The following is a 17,989-nucleotide window of genomic DNA, read 5'->3' as shown; positions in this document are numbered from 1 at the left end:
CTAGATGGATACTTTGTAGAGTTTTTACTAGCCCTCTTTTGAGTAGTAGTATTCCTCAGATTTCTGGTCTTGATTTTGTGGATTCTGGTGAATTTAAGGAGAATAAAGGCAGTGAGTCTCAGGGTGCAGACCTAGTTACCATATGTTATAGTTTAGATGTCCTCCCAAAGCCTCATGCATTCATAGGGTTTTGGGGAGGTGACTGGATCATGGGTGTGATAATCAGTGGATTATTCCAGTGATTGGTTTACCATAATTCTGGGTGTTGATGATGTATTTACTGAAGAGGGAAGACCTACCCTGGGTGTATGTGGAACCAACCAGTAGATTTATAGTCTGGATGGAATAAAAAAGGGAAGCAGAAGGAAGGCTGTTGCCTACTGCCTGCCACACCTCCATCATGCCCCTCTGCTGAGCTGCCCTGTGTTGGAGACTACGGACTGAAACCCCTACAAAATAAAATAAACCTTTCTTCCTTAAGTTTGGATGTTGGGTATTTTGTGTCAACAATGAGAAAGTAACTAAGACATCACATAGGAGTACCCTTGGTCATTCCTTCTGTTGCTGTTCTGCCAGTAAAATATAAATATGAACACTTATAAACCACTCAGAGTAGAAGCATTAGGATGGGGAAACTTCCCCGTTATTTCCTGAGCAGAAAAAAGGCAAATAAAAGAAAAAAAGAAAGAAAAACAAATGCCCGAGGTGGCTGCTCATTTTACCCTTGTTTTTATGAATTTCCTAGTTCTTTGGGACTTCTGTGCTGCCCTGAGTAGCCCATGAACACTGGGACCAGCAGTTAGACCCATTGCTGAAGGCAATGTCCCAAAGCAATGGAGAGAGTAAAATGTAAGATACAATAAAACTCTTTTCTTCATCTTATTCTTAACTGTCTATGATCTCTGCCTATTCTCTATATACCTTCATCCCTTCCTCAAAATGCACACTGATTCACCAAGGTTGAGGCTTTCTCATTTGTGCCCTCTTTCTCCCATTAATTATTGACATGCATGTGTCTTCTCTGATTCTACAGTTTCTGCTGGTTAATATCTACAGAGAGAACCAGCACTAGTTTGCAACCTTGGCTCTGCTTGCCTTTTCTCCATGTCTCTCCTTTTGTCACCACCTGGCATAGTTGAATGGCTGAATGAATGTTCACGGTCATCACCTCCTATTTATTCAGGCCCAAATTCTTGAAAGCAAGTGGAAGTATTGCTTCAAACAGCACAAAGTCATCAGCCCACAGATTAGGTTTGCTGTGTCCTTTGTGTCACCTTGGAAAGTTCCTCAAAACATTTTGCCTCCCAAAAAGCTACACAAAAACCATGCTCAAATTGGAGAAGCTTCAAGCCAGATCTGAATGTGTAAATCTGTTGAAAGAAATCATCACTTTTAAACTATAGAAAGATGAATTTCATCTAAAAGACCCCTAATATTTGAAGAAATCTATGAAATAAATTAATTTTGGACCCAAAAGGTACAGTTTGCAAACAATATCTACTCTTCTTTCAAACAATAACTGACTTTAAGGTATCCTTTAGAGTTAAAAAGGGCAGTAACCTTGCTTTGAGAGGCAGGATGGTGTAGTAGGGCCAATGGAGAATGTCAATTAAAAGAAAAAGAAAAGAAAGGCATTGGGTAGTTGTGATTCAGATCTTAGCTCAGCCACTTACTAAGTGTGTAATGTGTGGATAAGTTATTCAAATTCTCTTTCATTTAGTGTTTTCACCAGCAAGATAGGGATAGAGGCTTTTTGTCATAAAGAGCAGATGAGCTGGTGTCTGTTGGTCTATTTATATTTATAATGTTTCAATGATTGGCATTTATATCTATTTCTCTTCATAAATTATCTGTATTTGAGATGTTCATAACTTCAGGCCCACAATATCCCTCTCTGGATGACCGCAGACAGAAGCTACAATGCATGGGTACAGTGAGAAGGCACTATATCCAGACAATTGCTGGCTGCCCACAAAATAACCTCCACTCTTGCTGTGCAGATAGTTCAGCATTTGCAGCTGGATCTATGTTTAGATGTGAGGCTTCTGTGGGAGAGACCACTGAGGTGGCTTTGGTCAGCCAGTCTGGCAGGCTTGGATGGAGACATATTTCTTGATCTATTCTGCGTATTTTTGTTAAAATTAAAGGCAACTAAACTGGTTTTACTAAATTTCTATTTAGTATGTTATGAGCAGTACTCTGAGATTTCATTTGGGGGCATTTTTTTCCAACTTAAAATATATAATAATAGGTCTGTTAAAGAAGACTGCAGTGACATGAGGCGATGCTGTAGTCAGTAGGGGAACGGGGAAGGCACAGCTCACATCTCAGTGAGAGGTTTTCTGGGAGAGTCAGATAGAAGGCATTGAATTTCTGTAAATGGAAAATGAACACTGATCAATGACTTAAGAGATTTGCTGGCCAATGCTTACAATAGAGGAAAATCTCTGAAATCTTTCAGAGATGCCTGCTCATCTAAATGGAGAAAGATGTAATAGTAGAATATCTTTCAGGTACAAATTAGATATAGTTTCAGTTTTTTTTTCTCCTTCAATGCTTCTTGGGATTGATTCAGAGATTATAGGAAAAAGAATTAGTTTTATGTCTAGAAGAACAAAAAAATCATCAGAAACATAGTTTTTAATTTTCAATTGTGGCATCTAACTTCCTTTGCCCTCACAGGCACATATTATTCTTTGTTTCCAGTTATTATTTCTCATATTCCCCCTTTTCACACCAGTTTTTAGTTCATTAAAATCAATTTTATCTGAACTTGAGGTAGGAGTAATGTTCCTGGCTTTCACTTTCAAAATAACAAATGGAGTTTTCTTCAGAGTTTACCTGATTGTTTTTCTAAATCTGCTTTCTGGTCTCCACATTTTTTGAACATTCTCATTTTAATCCCCAATGTTAACTCCCAAGATAAGCAGTAGCTGTAAAGCATCAAGCAAATGAGGCCCTGATGAGACACTGTGTGGAGATCTTTTTCTTGGAATGTTTCTTGTAGCCGGAGCTCTTCTGCCCAGCAATGATGAGGAAAAAAGCTCACATTTAACAGCCGTCTCCAACTACGTATGTCATTTTGTTTTCCACCCATACAGTATCACTGGTCATGGTTTTCATTTAGTAGATGTTGGCTTTTATCACTTCAAAGAAACTTTGCCACGACAACTACTGTTTATAGATTTATAGCAGGATGGACCATGTATGAAACACAAACACAAACACAAGAATAATGAATGAAGGAATGAATGAGAAGTGTGCATTTCCATGATGAGCATTTTTTTTTAAACCAGGGATCAAACTCAGGACCTTGTGCTTGCAAAGCAGGTGGTTGAACCACTGAGCTAAATCCCCAGCATGATGAGCATTTTTGTCATGTCTCTTTCAACATCTTTTCTCTCTTCAGGAACCGTATCTATTTCCACGCCAAAGTATATTTTGGATCACTTTGTAGTAGAGAATCAAGGCAGGTGGGCAACTGCTAATCTAAAGGAATTCACTCTCTTAAAGAATCAGATTTAATGCTATGATGGAAAATTAGCTTTGTTCTTCAAGATCACAAAGATAATAACATTTATATTGCTCTCTGGAACATACATTTAGGGAAAGATGAAGTCTTTATGTACCTTCGCTGAAAGGTTCTCTAGATCTCAAGAGGCAACAATTGTGGATGCTATTACATACTGTGAAGTGCCTACAAATTGCTCCTGTTCCCTTTTATCAGTTCATTATTGTTCTCATTTCATCCTCATTTTTTTCCATTTCATGTGTTCCAGATGTGACAGTCTTTCCAGTCTGGCCTTTTTTTGCATTGCAATTATATTTAATTAGTTACCTTTTGTACAGTCTCAGTCTCTTTCTCCTGACCTATATTAAAAACTAGTGATTGTGGGCTGGGGATTTAGCTCAGTGGTGCCACGCCTGCCTCACAAGCGCAAGGTCCCGAGTTTGATCCCTGGTACAAAAAACAAAACAAAACAAAGCTAGTGATTGTAACAATTCTAATGATCTGATGTGTTGTTGGACAGATCAATCCTCGTCCCAGAATAATGAGAAACAAATCAAGGACAATAAAAGGATATCCTTTCTTGATCTGAATTTCTTTTTTGTGCTCCTTGAGCTTACACATCACTTCTAACTTATATTTTTGGGTTATCCTTCCCCCTCCTTCAGTACAAAACAAGGTGGAATGTTTGTAGCCTTTGACCGAAATGTGGAAGAAAGCATGGAATGAGCAGGACACAAGATGAATGAATGAAAAGATGAACAGTATATTTTATAAAAAATATGCAAATATACATCTTTTTGCTTTTAATATTCTCTGTATTAATTTATACATATACATAGCATAAGCATTTCACATAATTTTAGCACTATGTGCAATACTATGAGAAGCTGTTTTGATTTCTTCAGCCTACACTATTTTAGAACAGTAACATTTAAAATATTTTAGCAATATATTATCACATTTGTACCACAGCTGCCCAAAATACTGTTTACCATGTTTGTAAACAAAAATAGGAACATTACTATAACACTGCGATTGCAAAAATACCATCTTTTCAATTCCTGCCTTACATTCAGTAAAGGAGACTTAAAACTACTTCAGTATCCAAAATAACATTTTTTTCTGAGAAAAATAGTTTTCTCCCGGCGCATTAAATATATAACCAGAACAAACCAATTTATTGCCTTCCCAAAATTAAATCACTTCTGAAAGGTAGCATATGATGACAGAGATGAGGTTTGAGATTTGGATGGTTGCAATGTATCTCCTCACTTAACATACAAATTAAATAATGTAATTGATTGCTGTTGCAAATTTACAAATTAATTTCTGGTGCCAGTAACGATACTGTGTTAATGCACGGATTTTTGAAGCTCTTATACTGGGAAGTAAAGAGAGATGTGGAAATATAATAAAGCTACAATGAGAAACTTGACTTTTATTTTAAAATAAATTAATATGTGGTTTAACTTGTAGCAGTTACATTTTTCCTCTCCTGTTTTGCTAATAGCAGCAAACAAGAGGTCAACTCTAAACCAATTTCTAATTAGCCTTACTGATTCTTCCTGGACAAGGCTGAGATCTTGTTCAGTTTTGAACCTGGGTGGAAGGCAGTTAATGAGCTCATATGGAGTCTTTTAATTACCAGTCTTAAGCAAATTTATCTTTTACTGCTAGATAGCACCCAGGGGCAAGAGGTAATCTGCTTTATAAACCTTGGAGTGATTTGCTTTATAAATCCTGTACTTTAGGAAATTAGAAAACTCTCTTTAAAGAGTATTCTCTTCCACTAAGAATTACATTTTTGGTAGTTTTGTTAAAAATTTAGCAATGGATTCTTTGTGGCCTCCCAATTTGTAAATGTCAGTGACCAAAGCACATTCAATGTGGAGACCAATTCTTCTCAGCAGTTACAGCCTTCCCAATGGACAGGATTATCTGTAACCGTGCTGAGTGTGTAACAGTTCCACCAAATTGCTTCTAAACTTCTTTTGTTTTCAAAGCATTACAAATCTTCCTGCCAAATGCAGGTCTTTCTACCCACTGCACTAGTTATCTTTGTATCTGAAAGCCATTTTGTCAGGTGGAGGTCATGTAATCTGTGGAGTTTACGCTGTATGGATGATAAAACGTGGGAGCAATATCAGAATTGATTGAAATAAAAAGTTAAAAGTCAGATCCATAGCCAAATACAGAAATAGTCCAATTCAAAATCTCGAGTTAAAAAGGAAAATATTGAGAGTGATTTTAATTTTTCAAAGGTATAAATGGCTCAAGATTTACAAGGAGCACCCTGTATCTGAACTAGGACAATTTAATTGCATTTTTCTTGGATACTTTGCTTACATTACTAAGACATCTGCATCTCCGCTTTGGATGAATGATGGAGTTCACAAGTTGCAGTGGGAGACTCCATTCCTAGACTGTCTCCCAAAGCAATAGTACCAAGAATAACTTTCTCCAGAATCACTATGGACAAATTCACTTAATATATCTTCATAAATGATATGCTCAGCTCCTAGGAGGATGAGAATCACTTTAAATGCATGATCTACTTTTCCCCCAGGAAATGAAGACTCAGTGATCACACCACTGTATATTTCACATTCAAGCAGATGACTCTTGCTCGATGATGTTCAAAGCGATCATCTCAGTGCCCTCCTCACCCTGGTTGTTGGGCAGATCATCCCTTGGCTCCTGGTGGCAGATGTAGACTGGGATATTGTCACCTCCAGCCTCAGCAGCAGCAGCTGCAGCTCGAGCAGCCACAGCCGAGCGGTTGGAGGGGCGGGGACCCCAGCGCTGGTTCCATTGGATTTTGAACTGCCCCCATTGGCGCTTCAGGGTGCTTTGGACCTGGAAGTGAAAAGGGAGCCTTGTTTTCATATGATTGCAGAAATGACCAAATCAAAGTTTGCATTCAGGACCTTTGGAGCTTTGCAGAGGTGAAAGGAGATGGAATTGTAATTCTGAACTCAAAGACTGCTATATGTGTTGTGGCCATGGAATATATCATCTTGGAAGGGAAACATGCAAAATGGAAAACCAAGTTGCTCTGCAAAGGTTATCTGCTGTTTTTTTCTTCTTGTGCTCAGATTATACTGAACATATTAACTAAGGAATACATCCTATTTTTTTCCAGTAGAAAGCCAGATTCCTTAGTATGCAGTATATGTCTCTGCATGTTATTATTATTGCATTTTACTAAAGTAGAATGAAGTTTGTTTGGTGTATTGATACATGTATATAACAGATTTTGATTATTTTCATGTATATAACAGATTTTTATTATTTTATATGACCCGCCGTGTTTCTTCCCTTAGCCCTGCTCCCCTTCTTTATCCAGTGGCTGTAAGTTGATTTGGTTTCATAATATGGAGTACATGGCATATTAGAAAGAGGTTTAGGAAGCATTTTATCTGATACCACATATGATAAAGCAGCGTTTTATCTACATCTACACATCATTGATCATGAAAATATATATAAACCATAGCAAAGTCCTAGATTTTATGATAATGACCTCATATTGTGGATTTACCCTTATCCAACGGTATTTGAGATTAGGTGTGCCACATGAAACTCTTGCCTAATGCACTGACAACCTTTGAAAAATAAGATTTCAATCTCTATCTGTTGAAAGACTTCTAACATGCAAACAAACTTACCAAACTACTTTTATAAATATGATAAACTACATTGAAAACAAGAGCTGCAGATTATGTTAAAGTCAAGAAGCTCTCAATAGGAAAACTAAAATAACCACAATTGAAAACAACAACAGTAAAGTCGCTTATCTAGCTCTGCTTTTTACAGAAGTGATTCAATTTAGGAGTTAAATTTATCTTTTCCGTTGTCTTACAACTTCTTGCTTTTCTCTGTAGCTGAACAAAACTAAAAAATAAGCTATTATTGAAAAAATATTTATTCTGTATTTCTAAGAATTTCTATTGCTCAGTGCACGTGACAAGTTTATGCTGTATGATAAAAAATATGGTGGATATTTAAAGTTTAAAAATTTTTACAAGAAAGGCACATTGCCCTTAATCCCCCTCAAAATGTTCTTCCTTGCTTCATACACACTTATCCAATCATTCTTGCTGCTTTCTGCAACGGTTCTGGAAGTCCTTTTTCATGTCCTCAATGGTTGCCTCCAAGTCCCGAATAGATTCAAAACGCCTATGTGTGCGAGTTAGAAATCTCTCTTTTAAAAATTCGCCCAGGTGATCCTGGTGTCTGCTCAGTTTTGAGAAGGCTGGTCTAGAACAAAAAATATATTGCTTAGCTTTGAGTCTCCAAGATGAATTTCTTTGTCTTTATAAAGGAAATAGGCTCTTGATATGCCTTTCTCTTATCTAGCTGTAGTTATGCATCCTTAAGCCAGCATCTACCTATCTTCCCCCCCTCCTTATTTTAGAAAACTGGGGAAATAAAGACAATAAACCTAAAAATAAGACTTTCTTAATGAGGGAATTTCTAAGCAGAAAAACTCTCTGCCTATGTAGTGAAAAAAGAATATTATGAAAAGCCATAGCATAGATAATGAGTAGAAGGGTACGTAGGGAGAGTCTTTTACAGACAAGAAGCAGAAGTGGTAAGGGCAAAGCCAGAGAGGAAGAGGAGAGAGTGGAGGGTTAGGGATACATATGACCTTGATCTACAAACTGTTTTATTCACAACTCATGTGCAATAGCAAGAAACATGAAAAAGGGAGTACTCCTCATTCTAAGCCACTCCTTGGAAAGAAATTATGCCACTTTGTGTTGGCAATCATCTTTCTGAGAGACCTCAGAAACCAAATAATTTATTCATATATTTGGATAGTCAATTTTTGCACATTGGATGAGTCATGGGAAATGTTCAAAATATAAGCATGGTCTTGTGGACGTATCCTGATTCTTATTACTTTCATTCTCTAACTTCCTTCCCTGCATTTAATCTATGCATGGGCCCTCTATATCATCCATTTCAGTGACAACATATTGATAATAAATCCAAATTAAAGTGTCCATCTCACCATTGTATAACTAAAATATCAGCCCCCTAGATCTCTGCTAAAACCCAATATTGAGGCAGACAAAGTTCCATTACAGCCCTATCTTAGATGCAGCTGGAAATAACTTCATCCAAGTCAGAGTGTCCTGCCCGTGTCCAGTGTTGTGAGGTGATCTGTAACAGAGCCCTCAGCTGAGACACGGATGCCAGGAACATAAGGACCTGCAATACTGCAGCTGGCACAGCATGCGATTTCTGTATGATGAGAAACGTCACACTTGTACCTTCCTCCAGTAACCAGATCTTAATAAAAAGGGGCATGATTTCTTTATTTCATAAAACAGAGGTTACAGACTCAAATAAACTTGAAACATTTCAATTGTTAGGAATACTCCCCCCTGGGTTTGCTATGTCTGACATTCCCAAATGACAACATCATAGTTAAGATAAAATAAATACTGCAATAGTTTTTCCAAATGCTTGAAGTTCTTTTGTGCTTTTTAAGGCATGGTCCTCCTGAATTAGATTTTATATTAGCCCTATTTTGACATTTTAGATGAAAATTTTTATTTTTTTCATGCCACCTGAAAGAACTCAGAAAACATGGGTATTCTTTCACAGAATATTCACTACTTTGGTACCGTATGTAGGACAATTTAAAACCTACTCACTTACTGGTTTTTACTATTCATAAAAAGAAAAAAAAATAAAGAAGGGGATAATCTAACAGCTGGCAACAGAAGAATGTCTCATTTTTATACTAGGCTCCTACTTTGGCCCCTAGCATTAATAAATACAAAATAAATTTCTGTTGAACAAAAGAATGAGCTATTGATGAAATGATGAAGGAAGGAAAGAATAAAATGTCCCAAATGAGAAGAGAATAATAAAAACTTTGCCACATTGGGTTATAGATGTGTAATAGGCCACAGAGTATTAAAATATTTTAGATGGTCACCAAATATTATTTAACTACAGAAATAAAGAATAAAAAATAGGGCCAGGGATTTAGCTCAGTGGTTCCACTGTGTGCCTCACAAGTGCAAGGACCCAAGTTTGATCCCCGGTACCAAAAAAAAAGAAAAAAAATCATGGATCCACTGATATTCGTTAGAAAACATTTCTAATTACTACCAGGAAAATAATATGTTGATATCTGAACAAAATGTGACTTACCTTATACAAAATTATTCTTAATAGGAATTAAAATGAACAAAATTATTTTTGGATTTAAAGTTACATGGTTCTATAGAAAGCACACTCCACTTTTCTTTTTAAACTCTAGCAAGGAATTACAGAAATAGATAATTTAAGTGAGATGTAGGTAGTGTAACTGAAAATCAGAAAATCTCAGCTAGAGTGCCTATCCCTACAACTGTCTTTGTGATACTGCATAAAGAACACTTTCCTGGAGCTTTGATTTCTCACCTTAAAATTGTGGAGGTTTTTAAATCATGTCCCTTGAAACCTGGAAGTTTTTTTGAAGAACGTCTAGGGCTACAGAAACTTCACCTATATGTTTCATAAATTACAATCCCAGGCAAGGTTGTGTTGGAAGGAAGGGTACTCTGATTAAAAGAGCTTGGAGTACTCTGTGAGAATGGGTTTCGAGATTCTACTTACATAAATTTTCAAATAATAGATGATTTGTTTAAGAATTTTGACTTCAAGGTGACTTAAAAATATCAAGTGCTAGGTGCCTAGAAAAGAGAGAAGATGACCAGGAAAAACTGGCTGATGCTGGCTCTGTCCTAGTAAGGACAGGATCTCTCCCAAAAGGAGTAGGGGCAAGACTTCTCTTTCTGTGCGAACACAGTATAGTTTTCTCTACTGCTGTTGGTAGAGATCCTTTCAGCATGTAGCCATTCAGCATGTAGCATGCAGCCTCAGGAAACTGGAACTTAGCTGCTGTCTCGGGACTATCTGCAATTGTCCCCAGCCTAGAGGTAAGATTCAGCTTGGAGTAATGGAAATTGAACTATCCTGCCAGTCATGAAACTCCTTGAGGTCAACTGTAGAAATGAGATCAAGTGGAATGTGTAGAGAGGCCCTTTGGAAGCTGTGAAATGTTGGCTTTATATAAACTGGCAAGTCGCATCTGAAATGCATGCTTACCTCATGGTTGCAGAAGCAGTAGATAGTCGCCACAAAGAATCCCTACAAAGAGAAGGAAAGATAAAGTTGAAGTTATTTTTGTGTGTATTATTTTATTTCATAATCCATATAAATAGATTGACTGGAGAGAAACATTTCACTACTTCAATAGCACGTCAGGGATTGGTGAAATATAAAGGCAGGAAAAAGAATTACATAGTACCCATATTCGGGGCTAAGCTACCGGAGTATTGCATTAGACATGTATTTTTCTTGTTAGGATTCTATTATTTGGCAACTAGGACAGGTCTAGTAAATCTGGTTAATATATTGCTCTCTTCTTCATCATGGAGATGTTTAGTAGACTATGCTAATTATAGTGGATTGCAATATATTTTTGCACTGAAATCTTGTAGAGTCCAGTAGACAAATCTTTTACAAGCATATTAGAGTAGGTGGCTATGAGCCTATACTAGTATAGTACCACAACTAGTACAGTACTAGATCTCTTAAACAAGGATGTGGACTAGGCAGTCTGTAAGGTCCTTTTCACTGTTCAGAAGATTCCTTGTGTCCAAACTTTAATGATGGCCAAAACAATAATTGAAGTTATTAAAACAGCTCCAAAACTTTTTCTTTGAAAGAGTTTCTGCATGTTAGAATACAGAGTGATGAGGTTTGTTTTGGGAACTTGGTACATTTGTGTAAGCATATCGATAATTTTCTATCCCATTATGCCCTCTCCCACAGATCTCCCGTCTCCAAATGTCTGCCTTTTACTTTCTGGTCATCTCTCCTTCATCTAAACTTTCTTTTAACCTGTTTGACTTTGGCATTCTTCTCACATTAAATCTTGACTGTAGAAAATAAATAATTTGGAATTTGCATCAGAGCAAAGAGCCTAAAACCCTGTGTTAGAATCTCCCCCGTCTGAGGTCCACCCATGCCCTAACTTGCTGTCAAAATACCTAGCAGCATGTCTTCAGCCGAGCCTTGGATGTGGAGCAGAGTGAATGAAAACAGGGCTGCCATTCTCCTCTCTAGTCTTGCAGATGTTGAATATTCCAGGAGTGTTCCTGAGAGCTCCCGCCATTCTCTTATGTGAAGAAACACTTGGTACCGCTTTCTTTTATAGTCACTGAAGTGTCTTGGATAGATTCCTCACATTTGCCCAACAAACATGACAGAGCAGAGGAATGGGTGGCTCTCTGGAAATTCATTATCTCCCATTACCCCAGGGTCACATTTATTTATGAAAGGAAGGTCTCACAGTTACTATATGTGTGATCCCCTGTCTGGATGGGGCCAGCTGAATGTCTTGTGGGTCACGGGAATGCAGGGCTATGAAATAGAAACAAATGCCTTAGAATACTTGCTTTTCTTTAGAATTTGGGCTGGACTTGTTGAATTGAAGAGTGTAAGTTACAATGTTTAAGATCATGGGCCTTAGAGGTGGATAGATCAGCTAGCTGAATAAATACACTGTTGGGTTCCTTACCTGGAAGTGAATGAGAGAGTGCATGAAGTAATCGTAGATCTTCCCAAGAACCTTGTTGGAAGGCCTCCAGGGAAAGACGACAAACTGGATTCCCAGCAGGGGCACAAGGATCATGGTGGCCTTCACAGCCTTCAGGTACATGTAAGACTCCGCCTCGTGGGTTTGTCTCATCTTAGTCACCAGCACCCGGACAATGTTGAGCAGAAAGAAGAAATTGACCTGCAAAAATATGACAGTATGAGTAAATATCTATATAGGTACCATGCAAGGCCAGCTCCTGTCCTCAGTTCTTGTTCATCCAATGTGGGGAGCATATGTCGTCCACGCAGGACACGAAAGACTGTCAGGAGACTCTGAGCAGCAGGCTAACCAAAGACCCTTCTCAGATCTGTGCTACTCCTTTTCTCTTTTTGCTCCCAAGTGAGAAAATATTTTTCCTGTACATGTAAAAATGTTAAGTTCAACTAACGAGAATGTTCATTCTTCATTTATATTTTTAGAAGTTTTACAGAGGTTTTAAAGAACACTTTTAAATCTTGCCATCTTGTCTTTTCATTGTCAAGGTTATTCCCTTAGCCACTAGTACTTAACAGAAAATGAAATGAAGACTGATAAATATATCTATAAAGTGGCAGAGACAGCTAATCCAGCCTTCATTTATAAATAATATATATATTTTAAAATAACTTCATTGAAAAATAATTTACATGAAATAAGATGGAGAAATAAAGCACACACTTGAGAAGTTTAGATAAATGTATGCACCAGGGTAACAATCGCTCCAAAGAAAGTACAGAATATTACCACCCTGGCACAAGAAGGCAGCCACTGATTTTTGTTACCTTAGAAATGGAATTTTATATAGTTTATCTTCTTTTGTGTCTATCTACTTTAATATATCACCTGTGAGATTCATCCATGTTGTGTGTATCAGCATTCTATTCATTTTATTACTGAGTAGTACTCCATTATATAAATGATACACATAATTTATTTACTTTCCTGTTAACGGAAACTGGAGTTCTTTCCATTCTTCCACTGCCATGAATAAATGCTATAAATATTTGCATACAAGTCTTTGTGCGGGCATATGTTTTCATTTTTTTTTTTTTTTTTTTTTGGTACCAGGGATTGAACTCGGGACCTTGCGCTTGCAAGGCAGGTGTCGGAACCACTGAGCTAAATCCCCGGCCCTGTTTTCATTTCTCTTATACCAAGGAGTAAAGTTGTCTGTTCATGCAGTGAGTGCATGGTTAACTTTATAAGAAGCTGAGAATTGGTTTTCCAAAGAGGGGGTTATTTAATAACCTCCCTGGCCATATATAAGCGTTCCAACTGCCCTTCACCGTTGCTATAGTCACTCTTTTTAAGACCAGCCATACCAGTGAGGTGAAGTGTAATTTCATTGTTGTTTTAATCTGCATTTCCCGGGAGATTAATGAGGTTGAGTACTTTTTTATAAATCTGTTGGTCTTTATTTGGAATATTTCAATCCTCTTATTGAACTCTACGATATGTCTTTTCATTCTAAATTATTGCCTCAATTTTAATACAGTAAATTTATCAATATTTTCCTTAGGTGTTGTTTATTCTGCTTTAGAAATCTTTTTATATATTAAGCTCATGAAGATCCTCATCTAAGATATCTTCTAGAGGTACTATTGTTTTGCCCTTTGCTATTGAATTGCCCTACAATTCACCTACAAATTATTTTTTCTGTGTTTGGTAGTAGCATCAAGGATACACTTTTATCCTTATGTCATTTAACCTAACTCTTCCTTATAGAAGTCTAAAAATTTTTGGGTTAATTGATTTTATAAAATTTTCATAGTTGATAGTTGACAGAGCCAGGACATTGAGGCAAGTCTCCTGAATCCTAGACAAGTAGAACAGTGGAATCCACAGCAAGAATCTGGCATTTGGCTGTATGTCCATTACTGATTGATAACTCACTAAACAAGTGGATGTTTGAACTTCTAGACCTCTGAGTTAGAACTGAAGACTTTTAGAACTGTGATATGTCAAAGAGGATTTGATAGATGCAAAAATGTCTTTAAAAAGTTTCAAACAGACATGCTTCTGCTAAGCAGAAACACTGCACAAAGAAATAAATGTTAAGTAGCAAGTTTCTCTGTATACTAAAGATTTTAAGAACTTTTTTTTTAAGGAGCATCAGGATGTCTACCACGAAAATATATTTCTTTTCTTTTCTTTTTTTTTTTTTGGTACTGGGGATAGAATTTGGGACCTTGTGCTTGCGAGACAGGTGGTGGAACCACTGAGCTAAATCCCCAGTCCTCAAAAATATATTTAATACCAGCAATACCAAAATATAAAATTAAGAATTAAAATATGTGACTAAAATGGATGGGTTTTTAAATGGATGGTTTCTTAAGATATGATATTATTATATGGAAAAATTAAAAATACATCTAATTTTCTTTGTTTTTTGGAAGGTAATGATATTTGGGATCAAATTCAAGGCCTTGAGCATGCTAGGCAAGCAATCTGCCACTGAGCTATATCACTAGCATTCTAATTTTGTTTTGATATGAAACATGATTTCTACCAAATCAATCAATACAATGGCCAAAGGACTTTAATTATAAATAAAAATTAGGAAGCTGACATCTTTTGGGTCATGTTATAGCTTGTATATAGATGTTCTCCCAAAAGTTTATCCAGTCATATGTGGTGAGTTTTGAAGGTGGCTGGATTAGGGTGTGTGAATGTGGATTAAGTGTGTGATACTGGGACTAAGGGTGTGGATAATGGAAGCCCAACCCTGGGTATAGGTGGCACCTATATAATCAACAGGCTTGTAGCGTGGATGGAATATAAAGGAACAGAAATAAGTCAGGCTTGCTGCTGCTTGTTGCAGTTACCTTCTTCCTTCTTTACCATGGACTATTTCTCCTCTGCGATGCCCCTTTGCCACCTGCCTTGGAGACAGCCAACTATGGACTGAAACCTCTAAAAATTGCAAGCTGAAATAAACCTTTCCTCCTTTAATTTTGAGTGTTAGGTATTTTGTCTCAGCAATGAGATATATGGCTAAGACAGGTTACAAGCTAATTTTGGTTGTGAAGTTTAGATTTGAAAATAAATTTGTTTTGAAATTTTAATTGATACTTTATTTTAAAATGGTTAGAATTATTTTTCTACCTAGAATAGAAATAAACATTACCTTGAAAATTTGAGAAAGGAGAGATATTTGAATTATTATGGTGTGGTGTAAAGGTTCAAGACAGGCTGACGAGTGCATCACTAGTCTAAAGAATGGCACAGACAATTTAAATTTACGGAAAGGACAGGAAAGGTAGAAGACAGTCTGGATGACATCTCAATTTGATAAGCTGTGAATGGATGCTTCCTCAGTGCAGGAGCAGGTTGTGATCTATGATCAAGACTGTTCTTTTACATTCTTATCTGAAAAAAACACTGTCTTTGTGGTTAATGGAAAAGATAATATGTAATATATAAATATGGAAATATTAGCGTTGATGGTCCTAACATGGATAGCATGCAGTAAACCATAAGCAGAAATTAAAAAAACAAACAAACTTGAATTCAGAGTCAGACAGTAACACTCTTCATCTCCTCTTATCCCTACCCTTTTTACTAGTCCTAGGATTTTGAGAGAGATTACCACAGTCTTGCAGAATTTGGGAGAAGAAGACACAGAGGACATCATACTTGTGGTATCTTTCTTTTTAGCAGCACATTTTCCACTATTCTTGCAGCCTCTTGATCTTCACCTTTACCTAGGAGAATCTAGCTATAGAAGTCTTAAGCTATACTGTTGTTAGATGTGTATGAAAATGAGCTTTTGGTGACCCCTTCCCATAAATTGAATACATTTTTTGAAGAATCAGATTGCTTTCCTTACCTAGACTATACTTAGAATCTCATTTTAAAGTTATAATAATATGCTACATAGAAATACTTATATTTTCACAAAAGTTCCAACAAAGAGACAACACTATTAAAAGTCAATTTAAAACCAATTCTCACCACCAGTGCCGCCATGACAGGGCCATGGATGATGTACAGCAAGTGGGTTTCCATACTCATCCAGCAGCTGAAATAAAGGGAAAAACACGTCAGTAAAAATAATTTATTTATGAACTTATTAACTCAAAACCACCATAATACTTACTTGTCGTTGAAGTACAGTGCTCTAGTAATAGCATGGATAGTGGTTGGTATCAGTGGGAAGCCTAAAAACATGAAAAGTACAAATCACACTTGGTTCCTTGGTCATAATTGAAAACTAGATTTGCATGGAAAATGCTGGCAAATTTAGTGTGCCTTTCAAGATATTCTTCAGGTGTTTGTATACAAATTACCTTTGGTCAAAACAGGTGAAAATGCTGCTTGATAGAACACCCATAACATCATATACTTCCAGAGAGTTTGGTTAAGAGCACCCAGGTAATTAAGAGCCTTTTACAAATTACTCAGTATAGTAGGGACATTATAACTTGCACTGGGACTCAACTAATATTACTGCATCTATGATGATGATCATTTTGTGGATGATTGTTAATTGGGAGAAGAAAGTCTTTCCTCGTGGGTTGGGAGGCTGTCATATGGAGAGGACAAGTCATCCTGGAGGGAGGTCACCTGGGAGAGTGCATGGCAGTAATAGTTTAATTGCTCCTAAAATCTCACTCGATGTTCACCTTATTTCTTCTAGATTTCCATTTTTCTATTTGTTTGTATTCTGTACATCAATCCTGTTTCTTTTTAATATAAACCCTGCAGAGAAGTTAGTGTATGCCCTACCCTCTAAGTTTTGGCTGCAGAACCTTAATAGAGGCTTAATACCCATTTTCCAACTAAACTTGAAGTATTGATTTAAAACAATCTTCAAATTTATAAATAGAACAATGGAGAGAGTTACTGGCAATGCAGCCTAACAAATTACATCATTGAAAAAATAAATTTTCATTATAAGTGTAATTGAAATTTGTAATTTTCCTTAAAAAAGATTGTTGTTTTGATTCAGGTGTACCTATGTGCAACAGAATACTATTTGCTTTGATTGAGATATCTGTAAGAAGAGATTTTATTATTATTATGAGATTAAGAAATGTGCCTCAGAAGAGAATTAAATCTACACACTTTCCTTTTCTGTGAATTATATGTAAAAAATGAGAAACTCAAAATATTGAGTTTTCACCTAAGAATAACCTCAGCTTCTAAACTCCTGAAGCATATAATTCAGTAAGATCACTGATTAAACGCTGGGCCTGAAATAATTTAGAGTTGGACTGTTTACACAAAATATGATTGTATTATTCACAGTAGTTCTAGCATACCATTTCCCATTAGAGTTCAGAAAGAAAAATTCATTCTCTGGATTATTTTGAAAAACATATTTTAGAATTAGCAAAAGAAGCATATGGAAATCTGAATCCTACATCCTCATCTTGTTGAAAAGAAAGTGTGCTTCCTACTAAATACAGAAAGACTTAAATCATTCTGATGAAGTTTTAAAGAGCAGCTGATTAAGGAAGGTTTAGGTACCACATAACTATTTTACTTGTTACTGTTACTTTCTTTGTGATGTAATTGAATAGCTTTCTCCTTTTGTCCTTTGTATTGCTTATGTGCCTTAAGCAGATGTATTTGTTGGCTGTCATCAGTGATGAAAAAACACTTTATAACCAATTTATAATGCATCAGTGTGGCTAGAACAGTATATAAATTGTTCCTTCCAAGATGCCCTTGTCTATGATGAACATCACAGGAACGCATAAATGCATAGCCTCCCCCCCTGGAAAATTTCCTGAGTGTAGCAGGTGGAGATGTTTTGCATCCTCCAAACTGGTATAAGGTATGTGTCATAATTTTTATTTCAAAGGCAACAAGTAAGCTGTAGGGGA

General features: G+C 36.6%; 1 protein-coding gene across 1 annotated transcript in view; it reads right to left on the bottom strand.

Moving 5' to 3' along the window:
- Positions 1-4,255: 4,255 nt before the first annotated feature.
- Calcr (calcitonin receptor) overlaps positions 4,256-17,989 on the bottom strand; it is a 124,570-nt gene continuing 110,836 nt past the window's right edge. The window contains exons 10-14 of the mRNA XM_004862684.4: positions 16,258-16,318; positions 16,113-16,179; positions 12,099-12,317; positions 10,622-10,663; positions 4,256-6,367 (exon numbers count right to left, since the gene is read on the bottom strand). Coding sequence (XP_004862741.1) covers positions 6,119-6,367; positions 10,622-10,663; positions 12,099-12,317; positions 16,113-16,179; positions 16,258-16,318 — 638 coding nt within the window. The 3' untranslated portion in view covers positions 4,256-6,118. The remainder of the gene's footprint in view (positions 6,368-10,621; positions 10,664-12,098; positions 12,318-16,112; positions 16,180-16,257; positions 16,319-17,989) is intronic.

Source organism: Heterocephalus glaber, unplaced genomic scaffold (genome assembly GCF_053883595.1).
Source record: "Heterocephalus glaber isolate CG9 unplaced genomic scaffold, H.glaber_assembly_v1.0 deba00000546, whole genome shotgun sequence".
Taxonomy (NCBI): Eukaryota; Metazoa; Chordata; class Mammalia; order Rodentia; family Bathyergidae; genus Heterocephalus; species Heterocephalus glaber.
This window is presented reverse-complemented; position numbering and strand designations above follow the sequence as displayed.